General features: G+C 42.0%; 1 protein-coding gene across 4 annotated transcripts in view; it reads right to left on the bottom strand.

Annotated features, from left to right (window-relative positions):
• Nucleotides 1–16,258, bottom strand: part of CYL1 (alpha-N-acetylglucosaminidase family / NAGLU family) — a 468,268-nt gene that overhangs the window by 426,061 nt on the left and 25,949 nt on the right. For all 4 annotated transcript variants that reach the window (XM_089425378.1, XM_089425375.1, XM_089425370.1 and 1 more), the window contains exon 4: nucleotides 306–427. In XM_089425378.1, coding sequence (XP_089281504.1) covers nucleotides 306–427 — 122 coding nt within the window. The remainder of the gene's footprint in view (nucleotides 1–305; nucleotides 428–16,258) is intronic.

Below are 16,258 nucleotides of genomic sequence, written 5' to 3'. Positions count from 1 at the left end.
TAGAATTTAAATCTTGGATTATTCACCAGTAGTCTAGCCCATTAACCTCACTAGGTCCCTGTCACCTATGCAATTTTAGGTCATCAAATTCACAGTTTAGAAACTGTTTAACATGTAATGTTAACATAATTGACTTGGCCTTTTTTTCCATACAAAAAATTGATTTGGATAATTGAAAGGAAAGGACCTGCCAATATCTAATGTGACTAGTTTGTATCTTATTATCAGTTGTTGGATAAAGCATTATGTAAAAAGAAAAATACTAATATTAAATTTTTTTACAAATAATATTCATGCTATATTACCTGGAAAACCTTTTGCCAAATAGCTTCTTGTCCAGTAAAAGCTAAAGGTAAATTAACACCTTGGAGAGCCATCCAATCTATCTCCTTCTCCCATCTTTCCCAGTCCCACCAAACATAGGAATCTATATAAGCAACAAAATACAAAAGGTTAGAAAGATAGCATTAAAGACAAATAAAAACAAGGCATTTCTAAAACTTTAAACAGTGACTAGTTTCCACTACAATGGATGCATTAGAAAGGCCAATTACGGTGGTGTAAAGTGATGTGGAAACTGTTACCCCTCATATTGTATGAGAGGCCTTGTACCAAGTTGAAGACCTTGTGCAAGCAGGCTGCGCTTGGAGTATATTGGTTTTGGAGCCATTATCTTTCTATTTGGATGCATATACATCCTGAATCATCATTTATTTGGCATCTTCATCACACATGTTAGATGCATACAAATCAATTCGATCTAGTGCTTGGCTTAGTGAGGGGCATACCACTTGTTTACACTCCCCTAGAACATCTCCCTTGTGACAGTTGTATCTGTTATCTACCCATGAGGGTAACCCCTAGGAGAAAAAATTTCTCCTATTGTTTCAGCTTGCTAGCCAACAACATTATGATGATCCACAGATTGCTAGCCTCAAAAGCCTCTCATCCATGCTCCATCCAATGTTTTATTTCATCTATCTTGCTCTGTAATGTTCCTTTTTTGGTGCTCTTTTTGGCATGATTAGGATGGACTTTCAGGGTTGGAGGCAGACAGGTCACAGGTGCAGGTTTATGTCATCAGTGGGCCCAAGGGCTTTTGGAGATGTTTCATGGGGTTTTGAGGAGTTCCTATGGGATCCAATGGCATTCTCTTGGCGTATTCCATCATCTGCACAACTTGCCTTTCATTTCGTCGCATTCCGACAACTTTTGAAAAACAGGGTTATTATTGGGCTTCCTCAATTAATTACGCTTAAGGTGGAATTTTGAGAGGAATACTTGACAGAACACCTTAGTGTAATGGCTCGTTGGAACCAGAACGAGAAGATCTATGGGGTGGGATGGTTAGTAGTGATTTTCAGTGACCTGAGGAGGCATGGTGGTCAATTTACCATTTTCCCACATTAAAAAGAATATTTTAAATGGAATAGAGGGAAAATGCTCAATAAGTAAAATAATAATAAAATGGGAGGTTCTAGAGGGGTACATCAGATCTATAAAAGGAGGGGGAGGCCATTAGAGGACATCTTGGATTTGATATTTCTTCTCATATGAGATGTTGAGAACCCGCTTCTCTACTTCAGCAATTGCCCCAGGACGGAAACCCTCAGGTGATTCAGTGAGGTTGGACGAGCACCCACCTTCCCTTGGCGAATTCATCCAGAATTCACAAGAGAGCTTAGTGGTGCAATTCAATTCAGTTTGGAGGGCCAGCATAGCATTGGAGCAGATTCTTGAGGCCAGTTTTCCATCTCAGCTAGTTTGTTGTATCAACAAGTAAACCCCAGTTTCTATTATAGTAAAAGTTGAGATTTCCTTCTACTCATTAATGTTATTTGCAGTTCTATGTTGTTAAATTTTACATCACAATCTTTCTCAGAGCCCCATGGTGCAAATGTCCCATTCTTTTGTGCCAAAGTTCGTTCAAATCCTTGTCTCCATGACTGCCTATTAGTGCCATTGGTAATTCTAATTGTAGTTTGTACAACCTGTTACTTTTGATCCCGATATGCACTTTCTTTTTCTAGCTCGGGTGTTTGACGTATACTTTCTCCTTGATGAAGAAAACGGCATAGCCTTTGCCTTGAAGTTGTGACATGGAAAGTAAGTTCATCCCCAATCCTGGTACATGCAACACATTGGTAGCACGGAACCGCTCTCCCGTTTTTGTTTGAAAAACTATGGTACCCCTCCCTACTGGAGTACATTTTGCCTTGTTCCCCATGGTGATCTGAAAGTTCATCTTCTCCTCCCGATAATCTAAGAAACATTCCCGGATTCCCGTCATATTCCAAGAGGCCCCACTGTCTATATACCATACCTCTGATGATGCAGAGCTAGTCACACAAGCCACTTCTTCTTCCAGCCTGGAAGCCAACATAGAGAAATCGAAATCACTTTCTCTTGTGCAATTTTCTAAAAATCTGTGTGAGTCTCCTGACGTAGATGCCTCTACATCATGGTCTCAACCCATAATTGATTTTCCCTTCCTGTCTTTGATTACTTGCTCTGATACCATGTGAAAATTCTATCACTGCAACAATTGATTTATTTTACCTACTTATTTCCCGATAAGTTATTTATGAAAATCCTTCAATAAACATTAAAATAAATTCTGCTACAGATATCACATCATAATACAAAAACAAACACATGCACAAGAATTAACACATCGACACAAATATTTTGGACAATCAATCCCCGGAAAAACCCAATGTGGGAAAACCAGTGCAACAAGGGAGGATTTTATTATTCAGCAATTCTTCAGTACAACTGGGTGCCAAACTAGCTTACCGAACAGAGAGAAAATTATTCAACACTTCCCCCAATCTCAGTGTCAACCTAGATGACCTTTGCGTAGCTCCCAGACCCTTTGCATCACCCACGCAAGCCCTCTAGTGACTGCGCAGTGTGTAGCCTATGCGTCTGCCTAAGAGGCTCTGCATTGATCCCCCGATGTTGTTCCCAGCTCTCTGTTCTGTACTTGCTGCCTCCTGCTGCTCTCCAGACCACTAGTTCCAATTTCTCAGCTAACCTCGCTCCAGAAATCGAATTGACTGGTCTCCCTTAGTATATTCTCCAACTAACCCTCAAGCCTCTTCTTATACTTTTCCTGTTGGTCCTCCAACGGCCGAGATTAAATCTCTAATCCACGGCTAAGATTAGATTTGGCTTGATCCATGACTTTTGAAACCTTCTAACCTAGTTTTATATTAATACCCATTAATATTTTATTTTTCCTAAGTTTAGACTTAAGAACTCCATTAAAAATATTAATTATTTTGATAGCTCCCAAACTGGTTAGAATTTGCCCAAACCATTTATGGGTCTTGGAGATCTCATGTGCTTTAGCCTCTCCTCCAATTTTCATGGCTAGAGCACATCCGATGCTACTCCAAATCAATAGGTGATGGGTGTCTAGTGGTTGTATTCCCTTAGGCGAGTCACAACAGATTGGAGGAAACTTGAGATAGAGTTCATGGGGCCAGATGGCAAACTGGTGGTATTGAGAGGCATGCATTCTTATCCGCCTCAAACAGTTTCAGCACACAGGATGGAGGCAGATCTCGGGCATGGGGACATTGCATGGACAGTCGAGTTGAGGATCTCAGAGGTTGGGGCACAAGCGCAACCACCACCAACAGACATACAGGCTTTACAGGACAGATATGTGGTATTGTTCGGGGACATTCCACCAGGGCAGCCACCAGATAGAGGGTTTGAGCACACCATTGAGCTAGAGCTAGGTATACAGGCAGTCATCACTACTCCTTACATGCACCCCAAAGCCTATAAGGACGAGATAGAGAAGGCCATCCAAGAGTTGTTGGCGTGGGCCATATCAGGCCAAGTTCCAATCCTTTCACTTCTTCCATAGTGTTGGTGAAGAAGAAGGATGGAACCCTCCAGATGTGTATCGACTACCGAGCCCTTAACCGGAAGACTCTTAAGAACCGGTACCCCATTCCTCGCATTAATGAGCTAATGGATGAACTTAGAGAAGCCAAGTACTTCTCTAAGATTGATCTGCGTTCAAGGTACCACCAAATTAGAGTTCGGGATCAGGACATCCCGAAGACAGCATTCCGGTGCCACTATGGGCACTTTGAGTTTCTGGTCATGCCATTTGGACTGACCAACGCTCCAGCCACATTCCAGTCTTGCATGAACCATATCTTTCGGGGACAGCTGAGGAGGTTCGTGCTAGTGTTCTTTGATGACATCCTGATCTATAGCTAGATGTGGGAGGAGCACCTCCAACACTTGGAGGAGGTATTGTGCATTCTAGAGGAGCAGCAATTTTATGCCAAGCTCTCCAAGTGCAAGTTTGGATTGACGGAGATGCTTTATCTCGGGCATATCATTGGAGCAGATGGGGTGAAAGTTCACGAGGAGAAGATTTGGGCCATCCGGGATTGGCTAGTACCCCGAGATGTGACTATGCTTAGAGGCTTCTTGGGTATTTGCACTTACTATAGGAAGTTTGTCAAAGGGTTCTCACAGTTGGTAACACCCTTGACCGACTTGACCAAGAAAGGGGCCTTCGCATGGACTGATGGAGCACAGGTCACCTTCGATCGCCTCAAGGAGATGATGAGTAGATGCCCTGTTCTTGCACTCCCAGACTTTTCCCAACCATTCACGATGGAGTGTGATGCATCAAGGGAGGAGTTGGAGCCATATTGTCATAGGAGGGGCATCCCATAGCTTTCGAGAGTTGAAAAGTCCTACTGCATGAGTTGTCATATTCCATATATGACAAGGGGATGCTGGCCATTATGCATGCATTGGCCAAGTTCTACCAGTACTTGGTGGGCAACTGATTCCGAGTGAAGACTGATCACAACAATCTTCGACATTTCATGTGGCAGCGGGGCCTCAATGACAGGCAACAGAGATGGGTCAACAAGGTGTAGGCCTATGATTTTGACATTGAGTATGTGCGGGGCAAGCACAATGTGGTGGTCGATGCTCTATCCAGGAGACCAACTGGGTTATCTCTCATGAGCATCTACCAGGATTGGAAGGCTCAGTTGTTGGTGGAGTACTCCAAGGACAGGAGGGCCTGCGAGGTGTTGGAGGGGACACATGCAGATGAGCGTTACTGTGTGATGGATGAGGTCATCTATTACAAGGAGAGTATTTACTTAGTGCCCAACTGGCAGTTGAGGGAGAGGGTACTCTAGGCAGCTCACGATTCACCATTGTCCAGACACCAAGGGTTCTAGAAGACTTACATGGTTGTTCAGGAGAGGTTCACGTGGAAGGGCCTCAAGGAGGATGTGCTGCAGCACGTACAGGAGTGTGAGGCCTGCCAACGAAACAAAGGGGAGTTGACTCACCTTGTAGGGCTACTACAGCCACTTCCCATTCCGGAGGGGAAATGGGAAAGTATTTCGATGGATTTCATCACTGGGCTCCCCACGGTACAGGGGAAGGATTGCATATATGTAGTGGTTGACAAGTTGACCAAATTTGCCCACTTCTTCGCCATCCCCACTAGATACACGGCTGCATAGGTTGCTGAGTTGTTCTTCTAGGAGGTTTTCAGGCTACATGGGCTCCCCAAGAACATTGTGAGCGACAGAGACAGTAGATTCATGGGTGGCTTTTGGCAGGAGCTCTTCAAGTTGGTTGGGACGGAGCTCACTCCTAGCACCAGTTATCACCCTCAGACAGACGGTCAGACGGAGAGGGTCAACCAGTGGTTGGAGGGGTACCTGAGGAACTATGTGATAGGTCAGCAAAGGACGTGGATTCAGTGGTTGCACTTGGGCGAGTTCTACTACAACACCACGCACCACATGTCTATCGGTATGACTCCTTTCCGTGCCCTCTATGGATATGATGTGCTAACTTTTGCTGATATTGTTTTCGGAGACAATCGAGCCCCAAAGGCCAAAGATTGGGTCCAAGAGAGCCAATATATCCTTAAGGCTCTCAGGATAATTTAGCGACAACCCAAAATCAGCAAAAATTGCACGCAGATCGGCACAAGATAGAGAGGCACTCTGAGGAGGGGGACTTAGTATACCTCTGATTGCAGCCTTACAGACAGTCTACGCTGAAACAGAAGGGGGCCGAGAAGCTATAGCCACGCTTCTATGGGCCCTACCGAGTGACTAGGCGGGTTGGGTAGGTGGCTTATAGAGTTGCCTCCGGGGAGTAGAATCCATAACGTATTTCATGTCTCATGCCTGAAGAAGGTGCTAGGACAACAGGTGACAGTAGCGGCTGATCTACCCCCGTTGGATGATGAGGGCCATTTGGTGTTGGAACCAGAGGCCATTTTGGAGAGCAGGGAGAGGAAACTGAGGAGCAGGACCATCAGGGAGTTCTTGGTACATTGGAAGAACTTGCCGGATGAGGATGCCACCTGGGAAGGTGAGCACATATTGGAGCACCCAGCTTTGAGGTTGCTTGAGGGCAAGCAACATTTGGGAGGGGAGGACTATCATGTCCCTTCTCAAATGTATTAGTCACGGGGTGCAGCTACACAATTTTGGCATCATTTTTGGCTTAGGAGGACCCCACACGCAGAACTTAGGAACTATAGGGAATTCGACTTTATTTCTGGCAGCTAGTGGAATGTGGGGGCCACCCACATGAATAATTCGAACTTGGCCTTTGCATGAGCTTGGAGGGAATCGAATTAGTGGAAGGAGGGGCCCACATGAGGCTAAGGGGGCCCAAGGTGATAAAAGAGGAAGGAGCTCTCATTTTGCAGCATCTTGATCATTTTACAAACAAACTCATCTTTGTACGCTTTGCTGCTTAGCGAGTCTACCAGCTGTTTAGCCACGAATCTTCCAAGCGGGAGATTCAACCTCCACTTTGGGGGACCATCCATGCCCGCCCTAGGGAGGCTGTTCCACAGAGATTTCAGAGGTTCCAGCATAGTCATTCACTTCATCCAGCCACGCAGAGGAGGAGACTGCGTATTTTCTAGGCAGTCAGAAACATGCAAGAGGAGATTGAGCCAACCAGGAGGTCCATAGCTTGTTGGGAGTTCCGGGAGCTAGAAAGGCTGTTGGTGGAGGAAATTTTCGCTGAGTTTTGCAGCCAGCTCAACAGGTGTTACAGCAGTACGATTTTCTGGGCAGAGGGACTGCGCAGAGGCCTCTGGCAGCAAACTCGTGGTGCTTGGGAGAGCAGCCATCCGGGCCAAGAATCATCCGGGGAGCAAGGAGTCAGTTAGCACAGGTGAAGCCAACATTCTAGGGGTGTTTTCAGAGGGATTTGCAGGTTGTTTCCTACAAGTTGAAATTGGTAGCAGCAGTTGGGGAGAGGCTCCAAGGAGGCCGGAAATCCAAAGTCAAACCAGAGAAATACCCTTCTGGGTTTTCTGGGTTTTGTCCAAGGAGTCCAAGGCTAAAAGGATATAATTTTTTGGGTGGTTTTTGGGCACATTCCAGCATATCGAAGTTCAAAAAGGCAGGAGTTTTACTGGGACAACGCAGTGCAAAGTGATGCAGCAACTGGGCAACCTTCAGCTCAGCTATTCCATCACCTGGGTTTTGTCAAGCTTGTCCTTGGGACAAGCCCAAGTGCACCATCTCATTTATATTGTACCTATGCTCAGCAGTTCCAGATTTATATTGTACCTATGCCCAGGTGCACCATCTCATATTTTATAATATATGGCTCAGCAATTCCAGATTTACAGTGTTTTTATGGATGTGTAATGCATGTTTTTAATTTTATGCTGATGCATTGTTTATTTGTTTAAATATCACTGATATTCCTACATAGGAACTTTACACCAACCACACTGCTCAGCTCCTTGAATAATCGATTTGATTCAGCATGGATGACACGGCCTCATGAATTATCAATTCTAGAAAAATGTGACTGTTGTAGCTCGACCTCTTATAATGTTTGTTTGGAGCAAATAATTCGGCCAAGGTAGATCAATCCCCTTTTGGTGGCCACAATCACTACACGATCTTCCTCCAAAAATATAGTTGCTTTCACCAAAGATTCGATCTGCCCTTATGGACAAGTGTTAATCTGCTCAGTGACACTAATGCCGTCACGTTGACTCTAGAAATATCAGTCTTATAAAATCAGTCTTCCTTATGATGCAAAATTTGTTCTCACAATTTCACTGTTGAAGCACAAAAATGATTCGGCCTCCTCTCCTTGGTAAATTTACGGCATCTTCATTCTAATTCATCTTCTAGCATCTAATACTTCAGTCCATTGAGAGCAGAAATACAATTTCAACAGAGAAGACAGATCTCCACAATCACTCAAAATTATGACCTTCATATGTGACGATGAGAATAGAAGACGATCTTCCCAATTTTTTTCTTTTGACTCCACATTGAACCATTCAGCTTCATGAATTTCCTTGTAAATTCGTCTTGCCTCTAAAGATAATTTACGAGCTAGGGTATTCATAATTGGGTTATGAGGGAAACTAATTGAACTCAGCCACTTTCAATGTTGGGTCCCTATAATACTAGTGATTACCCCATTACTATTGTAGTTATACCCCTTATTTATATTGATGTACCCATGTAGTGCCCATATTGTTACTATTGTGCCACATAAAAGCCCACTATTGTTATTGTTGTGCCCTACAATATTATTGTTATGTAGGCTTTGATTGTATTGGGACCATTTAGACTCCTATATATAGAAAGGAGGTATTTTCATTTGTATCATCCAAGAATTTTTCATTTATGTAATGTAAAGGAGGTTGCCCCCTCGAAGAGGCTGAATTCTAAGGCGTTGATCTATCTTTTCTATCTTTTCTTGAGCTGGTTTCATAACATTTGGTATCAGAGCTTTGGATTCTAGGGTTTCGCTGCTCCAAACAGGTCATCGTGGCATTTTCGCTATAACTTTTTTTCTGTGACGTTTCAGAAGTCGCAAAAAAAACCCATTTGAGAAGAATTGGCGTTGAACCTTGGGTCCGAATTTCAGAGCCTTTTGCGCGATATTTTTGGAGATATGATCTGAGGAAGTTGACCTTTTTGCAGACTCTTGAATTACATTCAAAACAGGTTACCTGGGGAAAATCGTCATAACTCTCTCTCTGAGGATCGGATTGAAATTTTGTAAAAAGGTACAGAAAGAGGACGGACTGTAGTTTCTTGTATGTGTGTTTCAGATTCAAAGGTTGAAACAGTGACTCGTGGTACGTCGTACAAGTTCGCTCTACTAAACCAGTCTAAAAGCAAGTCACTGTGGGAGATTTCACATAACTCTTCCTTGGAGAATCCAATTTGGCTCAGACTTGTGGCATTGGAAAGAGGACGCAGAAGGCTACTGCAGGTAGCAATTTCAGAACTGGATGATCCGAAATTACAGAGATACATCAGATTCAATATCAGGCTTCTACAAAGTAAAAAAAGGTGTGTAGTTTTTATTTTTTATTTTTGCATAAGCTTGGTTTGAAGGAATTCAAAGGGCCTAGTAAAGCATTATTATCGGTAACTGATGCCCCGAGGAAAGAAAATGCAAACGCCTAGTAAGGAACCTGAAAGTTCTAGCATGACTCATGAAGAAGAGGAAGAAATGCTACATAATATATCAAAATTACAAGAACAAGTGCAACAAATGTCACGCTCACAAAAGCTAACAGATGCTAAGATAAAGGGCATGGAAGCTAAGATGGACGATTTGAAGACTGATTTGAAGACAGATTTGAAGAAAGACATGGCAAGTTTGAAGACAGATTTGAAGACAGACATGGCAGATTTGAAGACAGATTTGACGAATTTTCTACAAGAGATACTTACTAATGGTGAAAAGGTTGTAAAGGAAACTCATGATGTGAACAAAAGTAATGTTAATCATGATTCCATAGATTCTAATGTTGGATCGAAGACCCACCATATTCCAAAAATCGATATGAGGAAGTTTGATGGGAAGGATCCCGCCACATGGATATTACAGATGGAGCAGTTCTTCGATCTCAATAATGTGCAAAACACACAAAAGGTACGTATGGCAACTTTATATTTGGAACCAAATCAATTTGTATGGTATCAATGGCTTTGCTCTCGTAAACAATTTATCACTTGGGCAATTTTTACGGAAGAATTGATAGCACATTATGAGGATACAAAAAGCAACACTTTTTTTAGCCAATTGATAAGTCTCAAACAAAAGGGTTCAATAATGGAGCACATTGAGGAGTTCCAAAAATTGAACATAAGGGTAAAAGATATTCCAGAGCAGCATAGGATTGATGTGTTCATAGGGTCTTTAAAGGATAATATCCAACATGATGTTCGCCTTTGGGAACCTGATTCATTAGAGAAGGCATTCAGGTTAGCAAGAAAAATGGAAAGCAAAATTATGGCAACTAGGAAGCATACCATTCACAACTATAAAGATGGAAGTGTTGTTGCCCATAGTCTTCCACAACCTACAAGGTTGACACCACAACAATTGGAAGAAAAAAGAGCAAAAGGGCTTTGTTACAATTGTGATAGCAAATACACAAAGGGTCATAAGTGTGGTGAGAAGAAATTATTCTACATAGATTGTGAAGAGGAAGAAGAAAAGGAGCAAGAAAGGTCAAAAGAAGAAGATATACTCCAGGAACAAAGCCTAGATGAAGAACAAATAAATCCAACCATATCTTGTAATGCATTGGCGGGAATTACCACTCCTCAAACCATCAAGATAGAAGGACAAATCAAGAAGAAAAAGGTGATAGTGTTGATTGATTCAGGAAGCACCCACAATTTTATTCATTGTAGGGTAGCAAAAGAATTGAATTGCTTCCTATATCCAGCACCAGAGTGTCAAGTGATGATTGCAAATGGAGGAACAATAAATTTCTCTGGAAAGTGCCATAATATCAAGCTATCCATGGGAGAATATGTATTGACTAGCCCAATGCTTTCCATTCCAATGGGAGGTGCTGATGTTGTACTAGGAGTCCAATGGCTACAATCCTTGGGTACAATAGCTTTTAATTTTCAAGAACTTTTCATGAAATTTTCTGTGGAAGGAAAGGAAGTTGAATTAAGGGGTATTGCAGGGAAACCAGGAAAGATAATCAGTGCTAATGGTATGACAAAGCTTCTAAAAAAGGAGCAAAGGGGTGTAATTGCACAATTATGTTCGCTAGATGTTTCCACATTAGAATCATCTATTTCTCCAGATCTCCAAAAAGTCCTGGACAATCATTCCAAGGTATTTGAGACTCCTAAAGGTCTCCCACCTATGCGTGATCATGATCATGCTATTCATCTGATTCCAGGAAGTGTTCCTCCAAACATCAGGCCGTACAGATATCCCTATGTCCAAAAAAGTGAAATTGAACGTATGGTTGCAGAAATGCTAGAGGCTGGTATAATTCAACCGAGTCAAAGTTCTTTCTCTGCTCCAGTAGTATTGGTGCACAAGAAGGATGGATCATGGCGCATGTGTCCGGATTATAGGGAGCTCAACAAGCTCACTATTAAAGATAAGTTCCCCATTCCTGTCATTGATGAATTACTGGATGAATTGCATGGATCAATTTACTTCACCAAGTTGGATCTTCGTTCAGGATATCATCAAATCAGAATGAAGATTGAAGACATTCCGAAAACGGCATTTAGAACTCATGAGGGTCATTATGAATTTTTGGTCATGCCTTTTGGCCTTACCAATGCACCTTCAACATTTCAAGGTTTGATGAATTCAATTTTCAAACCATTCCTTAGAAAATTTGTGTTAGTATTTTTTGATGATATACTTATCTACAGCAAGTCTTGGAAGGATCATGTTGAACATGTCGACAGGGTGCTACAACTATTGGAAGAGAAACAATTATATGCCAAATGATCCAAATGTTTCTTTGGAGTCCAGGAGGTGGAATATTTCGGTCATATTGTATCTCATGAAGGAGTTAAGGTAGACCCTACCAAAATTAAAGCCATTAAGGAATGGAAAATCCCCACATCCATAAAGCATTTGCGCGGATTTCTTGGGTTGACAGGGTATTATCGCAAGCTTGTTAAGAATTATGGGAGAATAGCAGCACCTCTAACGACATTATTGAAGAAAGATGCATTTTCATGGACTCCGGAAGCAACAAAGGCCTTTGAACATCTTAAAGAGGCAATGTGCCAAGCACCGGTCTTAGCTACACCGGACTTCACAAAAACCTTTACTGTGGAATGTGATGCTTCAGGAAATGGAATTGGTGCTGTTCTAATGCAAGATGAAAGACCCATTGCTTTTGAAAGTCGTCCAATCAAGGGAAAGTTTCTAAGCAAAGCTATTTATGAGAAGGAAATGTTGGCAATACTCCATGCACTTAAGAAATGGCGACCCTACCTAATGGGAAGACACTTCAAGGTAAAAACAGATCATGATAGCCTTAAATACTTTTTAGAACAAAGATTATCCTCTGAAGAGCAACAAAAGTGGGTCACAAAGATGTTGGGTTATGACTTTGAAATCATCTACAAAAAAGGGAAGCAAAATGTGGTGGCAGATGCACTCTCAAGGAAGGATGAGGATGTGGAAGCATTGTTGTGCGCTATTTCTATCATCCAACCAGATTGGATAAATGAAGCAAGGGAGGAATGGAAGAATGACGAAGAAGTGTGGGCACTTATTCGAAAGCTACAACAAGATTCCAGTACGTCTGATACATTTAGCTGGAAAAATGATTCGTTATGGTACAAAGATCGCTTATACCTCTGTAAGAATTCCCAGCTAAAACAAAAGATTCTTATGGAATTGCACACTTCTCCCTTAGGAGGGCACTCAGGATTTTTAAAAACTTACCACAGGGTTAAGAAGGAATTTTTTTGGGATGGCCTTAAATCAGATATTCAAAAGTTTATGGCAGAATGTTTGGTTTGCCAACAAAATAAAGTTGAAACAATTAAGACACCGGGTCTATTACAACCTTTACCCATTCCAAGCCAACGTTGGGAGGAGTATCAATGGATTTTATCACAGGTTTACCCAAGTCTGAGGGAAAGAGTGTCATCATGGTGGTAGTTGACAGACTTACCAAGTATGCACACTTTTGTGCATTATCACATCCATTTAAAGCCAGTACAGTTTCTACTGCATTTATGGAAACAATTCAAAAGCTACATGGAAACCCAAAGATTATTGTAAGTGACAGAGATCCCATTTTCACTGGAAATTTTTGGACAGAATTATTTTCTTGTCTTGGTACTCAGTTAGCTCATAGCTCATCTTATCATCCTCAATCTGATGGGCAAACTGAGATAGTAAACAAATGTTTGGAAGGATATCTTCGTTGCTTTGTATCTGATAAACAGACACAATGGGTCAAATGGTTGCCTCTGGCTGAATGGTGGTATAACACTTCCTTTCATACAGCAACAAAAATGACCCCATTTATGGCACTTTATGGGTATCAACCACCATCCATCACATCATATTTAAGAGAAAATTCTAAGGTTCAGGCAGTGGAACATCACATCGAACATCAACAACAAGTCCTCCAACTCTTAAAGGATAACCTTGTGTTGGCACAGAATAGAATGAAACAACAGGCAGATCAGCATCGCAGTGAAAGAAGTTTTGATGTAGGTGATTGGGTATTCCTACGGCTACAACCATATAAGCAAATGTCCCTCAAGCAAGCTAAGAAGGATAATAAATTATCACCAAAGTATTATGGTCCGTACAAGGTGTTGCAAAAGATTGGTACTATGGCATACAAATTGGAGCTTCCTGCAGCTTCTCGATTGCACCCAGTTTTCCATGTTTCATGCTTAAAGAAGGTTATAGGCAACAAGCTCCCAATTCAAACAATATTGCCAGAACTTGACGAAGAAGGAAAAATTATATTGGAACCGGAAGCAGTTATAGAAACAAGAACTCGACAGCTACGAAATCGATCAATTTCAGAGTACCTTATCAAGTGGAAGAACTTATCCGTTGAAGATTCCACATGGGAGGATGAGAATTTTATGCAGAAGTATCCTGAACTACTTAAGCGTTGAGGACAACACTTTTTTGAAGGAGAGGGGCATGTTGGGTCCCTATAATACTAGTGATTACCCCATTACTATTGTAGTTATACCCCTTATTTATATTGATGTACCCATGTAGTGCCCATATTGTTACTATTGTGCCACATAGAAGCCCACTATTGTTATTGTTGTGCCCTACAATATTATTGTTATGTAGGCTTTGATTGTATTGGGACCATTTAGACTCCTATATATAGAAAGGAGGTATTTTCATTTGTATCATCCAAGAATTGTTCATTTATGTAATGTAAAGGAGGTTGCCTCCTCGAAGAGGCTGAATTCTAAGGCGTTGATCTATCTTTTCTATCTTTTCTTGAGCTGGTTTCATAACATTCAACCTTGGCATGACGGCTCCTTGCAAGATAATTTTCGGGCTTCGTCCTTAAGAAATTCGTCCTCAACAAATGGAAAATTCTACTCCCTGGCTCAGTGTTCCGCTTGGCCAACAAATATGGCTTCCCTTCTCTTTGGCACTCGTACTAGCTCCAAGGAACTCATCAACAACTGTATTAAAATTTAAGCGTTGTTAGGTTTCAAACTTGGGTTTGAAATTGTTGGGTTGTGTTATATTCTTTCCACGTAGTTAACGGGGGGTTTGAACGGCACCCGTAACCCCACTTTATGGGGTCAGTTTTGGACCCTATGTTAGGTTGGGCGGACCCACCTATGGTTTTGTGCATGATTTTCGCACATGTTTTTTGGACGCGATGGTTTTTTCGGTCCATGGTATTGGACGCGATGGTTTTCGGTCCATGGTATTGGATGCTTTCCCATGCATAAATATGTATTGTAACATTGAAAAGAACATAATGAAAAATCAAGCTGGTAGTCCCGGTTTTGGGATCCAGGCGAAAATCTCTGTGTATATGTGTTTTATGTGTTCTGCTCTCGCATTATTTATTTTCTGTGTTTTAAAATTCGTATGCAGGTAATTTCTGTACAGGGTTAAAACCTACATTTGGTATCAGAGCAGTTTTGGCTTCAAGGGGACGACTTTGTTGCTGAGGGGTTTCGCTCAGGCCTGTGGTAGACCCTGTTCAGTGGGAGATCTACGAGATCTATTCTGGTGGTGAAAGAAGAAGGCGAGCAATGGAAAGATAGAGATCGAGAAATTTAATGGTCAGAGTTTTGAGTTGTGGAAACTCAAGATAGAGGATCTGTTGGTGGATAAAGATCAGTGGATTGCGGAGATCCAGGTACTAAACCAACGGGAGTGTCCGATGAAGAATGGAAAAAGTTGGATCGGAAGGCAAAGAGCACAATACAATTGTGTGTCTCAGATTCAATATCGCTGAATGTATCCAGGGAAACTACGGCGAAGGCTTTGTGGGACAAGTTAGGGACTTTGTACCAATCTAAGTCTCTGGTGAATAAACTATTCCTACGAAAAAGGCTGTATAACCTGAGGATGAAAGATGGAGACTCGGTGACAGAGCATCTGAACGCATTTAATACTGTGGTAAGTCAGTTATCGTCTGTTGATATTAAAATTTCAGATGAAGATAAGTGCATCAGTTTGTTGTGTTCTCTACCAGATTCATGGGATAGTCTGGTTATTGCAATAGGTAGCAATGCAACTACCTTGCAGTTTGATGAAATAGTCTCAGCCTTGCTGACGGAGGAGAGCCAGAATGGTCCCTTGTCTGTACGAGGACATTCCCAGAACAGAAACAAAAATAAGTCATCGAGTGGGAGATCTAAATCTCCAGGAAAACCTATAAAGGTGGTGTGCTGGAAATGCGAAAAGGAAGGGCACTTCAAAAGGGACTGTAAATCTAAAGCTCCTGATAAAGGAAAGGGATCTGATGATGCTCCTTCTGCAGAGGCGAAAACCACCTCAGATGAAGGTGGAAATGTGTATTTGGCTTCTTCAAGTACACATGTAGATCATGAGGCATGGTTGATTGACTCAGGTGCATCCTTTCACTTCACTCCCCACAGAGAGTGGTTCTGCAAGTATGAGAAATACGATGGTGGTGATATCTTCTTAGGGGATGATAGGAAGGCTAGAATCGTTGGTCGTAGAAAAGTAAAGTTGAAATTGCAAGGTGGAAGAGTTAGAACACTTCCAAGTGTTCTGCATATTCCTGCATTGGCCAAAAATCTGATTTTTGTAAGCAAGTTGGATGATGCAGGTGTAAAAACAGTGTTCGAGAAGGATATCTGCAAGATGGTTCGGGGAGAACTGGTATTGATGCCAGGATTTCGGGTTGGAACTCTGTACAAGCTGCAAGGTAGCACTATTATTGATGGGTGCAATAGTTTTGTGGTTCCTGAAAGTG

Source organism: Pinus tabuliformis, chromosome 6 (assembly GCF_031772625.1).
Source record: "Pinus tabuliformis cultivar Carrire ecotype Pingquan chromosome 6, CPIR1, whole genome shotgun sequence".
Lineage (NCBI taxonomy): Eukaryota > Viridiplantae > Streptophyta > Pinopsida > Pinales > Pinaceae > Pinus > Pinus tabuliformis.
This window is presented reverse-complemented; position numbering and strand designations above follow the sequence as displayed.